The sequence below is a fragment of the Sinocyclocheilus grahami genome, unplaced genomic scaffold, assembly GCF_001515645.1.
Source record: "Sinocyclocheilus grahami isolate Dianchi unplaced genomic scaffold, SAMN03320097.WGS_v1.1 scaffold758.1, whole genome shotgun sequence".
Lineage (NCBI taxonomy): Eukaryota > Metazoa > Chordata > Actinopteri > Cypriniformes > Cyprinidae > Sinocyclocheilus > Sinocyclocheilus grahami.
The window spans coordinates 115,276-119,310 of NW_015505937.1; the positions used below are offsets into that span (position 1 = coordinate 115,276).

Below are 4,035 nucleotides of genomic sequence, written 5' to 3' on the forward strand. Positions count from 1 at the left end.
ATACATACATACACACAAACTTGAAAGATTTCATCTTTTTGCATGTAAAATTTTGATCCTATTTGTCTACCTTAAAGTATGTTTATACATTTTTTTACCTTTCTTTTATTACCAATTTACCAGATTTTTTTTTTGCCATTATATGGCCTCAGACAATCAAATAAATTGGTTTTATGTATGACCGATTTCTCATAATGGCCCAATTTCATTTGATTAATCAACCTGTCTGATATATTAGGTTAATATATTGGTATATTAATAATATTGGTTTATTAATAATATATTGTATTATTAATCTTCCTTATGCGTCTATCTTTATTTAATCCTATGTGCATTTCCCCTCTGCATATTCCTTTCTCTTTGTCTCGGTTCCGCTCTCTTTTGTGTACTTTGTACTTGGTACTTTAATTCAATTTTACAATTTTAATTGTTTCTCTTTTTCCTTCTTTTTCAGTCACTCTCATTCTCCTGGCTCGATGGCCGCAGTTGTGAGGAATTCTGATTGGTCATGCGGTCGCTGCACCTTTCTTAACTCCAGCGGCTCCTTGCGGTGCTCTATTTGTGAAGCTCCTCGGCAGAAGCCGGATTTGAACCATATTTTGCGCCTCAGCAGTGCTGAGGAACCTCGCTGGTCCTGCCCCCGCTGCACTCTGACCAATCACCATGGATTAGGCTCGTGTTCTGTGTGCGGAGCAGCTCCAGTTACACCCAACGGACCCCTCCCACCCAAGCAGCCCCCACCCACTCCAGTAGAGCCCGCCTCCAGCCCAGAAGCCAAAGGTCAGGTAGCCAATGGGGAGTCCCAGTTCGCCGAACCCAACGGGGAGGTGTCTGTAGGAGGGGAGGGGTCATCAGAGTGGGCGTGTCCTCGCTGTACTTTAGTAAACACTCCGGTGGCTTTATCGTGCTCGGCATGCGGCGGTCCGAGGAAACTCTCCTTACCAAAAATCCCTCCCGAAGCGCTAGTGGTCCCAGAAGTGCGCACACCCGTGGTGGGGTTTCCCACTCAAACGGCAGGAGCGTCCGCGCCGCTTCTCATTGATCTGACTGAAGATTCTCCACCCCAAGCACCTTCCGAAACCCCGTCTCCGCCCCCCGTCCCGTTTCTGCCCCCTTCCCTGTCCTCGCTTCAAAATAACCCTGTGCCTCGCAGCCGAAGGGAAGTCCCACCCCCTGGACGTCCTCTAAACCCCACCCCCTCACCAACATCGCCCTCAACATGCCCTCCTACCAAAACCAAGCCCCTCCCACCATCAGACAACTACCCAATCAAGCGCCTCGGCGTGCTGGAAGAGGAGGAGCCTAACAACCCTGCACCTCCAATCACGTCTCCGCCCTCTTGGAAGTGCCCCGGATGCTCCACCCCCACAGCTCCTCCCTCGTCATCTGCCGGGCGTTGTGATGCATGTCGAGGGTCATGGCCGGGTTCGGGCGCCGACGTCATTGACGTACTGGGCGAGTCTGTGCGATTCACGCCGGCGTCGCCGTCCAGTCCAGACTTCAGCTCATGGGCGTGTTCCAAATGTACGTTGCGCAACCCGACAGGCGCGGGCCACTGCACGGCCTGCGGATCATCCAAATTGCACGGTTTCTCCGAGCCGTCCAACTGCTCGTCTTGTTCTCGGAAACAACCGCACTCCCACATGCGTGCCTTTACTTCCACCTCCTCTTCCTCCATCTCGTCCCCGTCGGCGCAGGACAAGAGCGCCTGTCAGTGGACATGTCCTGCCTGCACGCTGTTGAACGAAGTGAGGATGAAGCATTGCGCGGCGTGTCACACCCCGCAGCAGTACCTCAATCAGCGCAAAATCGGAAAGCCTCTCAAACGCCGGGAGAGCATGCATGTGGAAGCCCGCAGGCGCACGGATGAGGGAGAGGCCAAGGAATTGTGGGAAAATATCGTCAGCTTTTGTAGAGAGGTAAGACACTGTCAGTTTGATTTGGGGAAAAAAATTATATAGTAATTTTTAATAGGGCTGGGACAATAAATCGATGCGTTGCGATTCGTAGGTCGATTCTGAGATTATCGGAATGCATCGCGATTCTTTCTGGAATCGATTCTGAGCTTAGTTTTTAACAGCAGATGGCACTCTAGTCTAGTTTTTAACCGCACACTCAAATGCTCACAAAGAAGAGCCCTTGTGCGTTCGGCTGAGTAACGTAAATGGTTAAATGTACTTGCACCTTTTATGCTTTTATGACGTGAGATTAATGTAAATACAGCCCTCTATGAACACCCTTGTAATTCGCTTCAACCTTTTCAAACTTTATGAATGATTATTTTATGTTCAAGTGGTGTGTGTGTAAGGAACTGTAAGCAAGCACAGAACGGCTGTTTCTAATGCGTGCATTGCTGATGTTAAAAATTAAGTTCAGAATCGATTCAACAGAGAAGCGCAATGCATTCCGATAATATCAGAATCAATGCAGAACAATTACTCAATTCGCAATGCATCGATTTATTGTCCCAGCCCTAATTTTTTAAGTAGCGTCTAGAAATTCTTACTTTTTTGGCGTATATGATATTGATTTGAACAAATATCGTCCGATACTCCATTCTACAGAGTCCCGCAAATGATGTGCAGAAAAAAAAAATTTCTTAATTTGTGGCCACGTTTTAAATTAAATGTATTAATTTGTTCCCTTGTTTTAGGTAAATTTTCTGTCACTTGAATTTATTTAAATTGTGAACATTATTTAACTAAAAAAAAGTTAGTAGCCACGATTTACCTAAAATACGCGAACAAATGAATAAGTCCTGGGAATGATAACGTAGTTTAAGTGATATTACAATGATATTAAAATGAATTCCAGTAACAGAAATGTTATCAGAATTGGTGAATTCGATTTAAATTGTCCATTTAATTTAATCCTGAAAGATGCACAATGTTTTCCATGTAAAAATATGTAGATAAATGTATTTTATTAATTAGGCTAGGGTTATTTTAGAGTTAAATTAAAATTATTATTATGTAGTTCTTCATTTCAAAAACATAATTATTTTAGCAAAGGAGTCCCGCAAATGATGTGCAGAAAAAATTTTTTTCTTAATTTGTGGCCACGTTTTAAATTAAATGTATTAATTTGTTCCCTCGTTTTAGGTAAATTTTCTGTCACTTGAATTTATTTAAATTGTGAACATTATTTAACTAAAAAAAGTTAGTAGCCACGATTTACCTAAAATACGCGAACAAATGAATAAGTCCTGGGAATGATAACGTAGTTTAAGTGATATTACAATGATATTAAAATGAATTCCAGTAACAGAAATGTTATCAGAATTGGTGAATTCGATTTAAATTGTCCATTTAATTTAATCCTGAAAGATGCACAATGTTTTCCATGTAAAAATATGTAGATAAATGTATTTTATTAATTAGGCTAGGGTTATTTTAGAGTTAAATTAAAATTATTATTATGTAGTTCTTCATTTCAAAAACATAATTATTTTAGCAAATTTTTTAAAAACTATTTTTTACATGATATCCAAAATACTATATTATACATATCGTTTAAAAGTTTGGAGTCTGTACAATTTTAAAGGGGTCATATGATGCTTTTTTAAAGATCATTATTTTGTGTATTTGGTGTAACAAAATATGTTGACATGCTTTAATGTTCAAAAAACATTATTTTTCTAATACTGTACATTATTGTAGGTCCTCTATGCCCCGCCTCTCTCAAACACGTCGTTTTCAACAAAGCCCCCTCCTTTGACAAGCGCAGTCTGCTCTGATTGGCCAGCTGACACAGTGCATTGTGATTGGCCGAACTCCACAAGCACGCGTCGGAAATGTAACACCCCTTACCATAATCGCGAGCTTCAGCTTTCAAAGTAAATATCAAGACCGTTAATAATGTGGTTACTTTTACCATCAGTTCAAGCCTGAAAGAGCAACAGAGTCGCGTGACAGACACAGTGATGATGCAGTACACAAGCCGCGGTTAAGACGGCTGACGTGCTATGATTTCTGACAGGCAGTTCACTCTCCTGTGATGTGACCCTGTTCCCCTCACACACACACACACACACAC

The 4,035-nt window shown here is 42.1% G+C and overlaps 1 protein-coding gene across 1 annotated transcript in view; it reads left to right on the forward strand.

Annotated features, from left to right (window-relative positions):
* LOC107561100 (calpain-15-like) overlaps positions 1–4,035 on the forward strand; it is a 31,950-nt gene that overhangs the window by 12,802 nt on the left and 15,113 nt on the right. Inside the window, exon 3 of the mRNA XM_016245456.1 lies at positions 455–1,919. Within this exon, the coding sequence (XP_016100942.1) occupies positions 455–1,919 (1,465 nt within the window). The remainder of the gene's footprint in view (positions 1–454; positions 1,920–4,035) is intronic.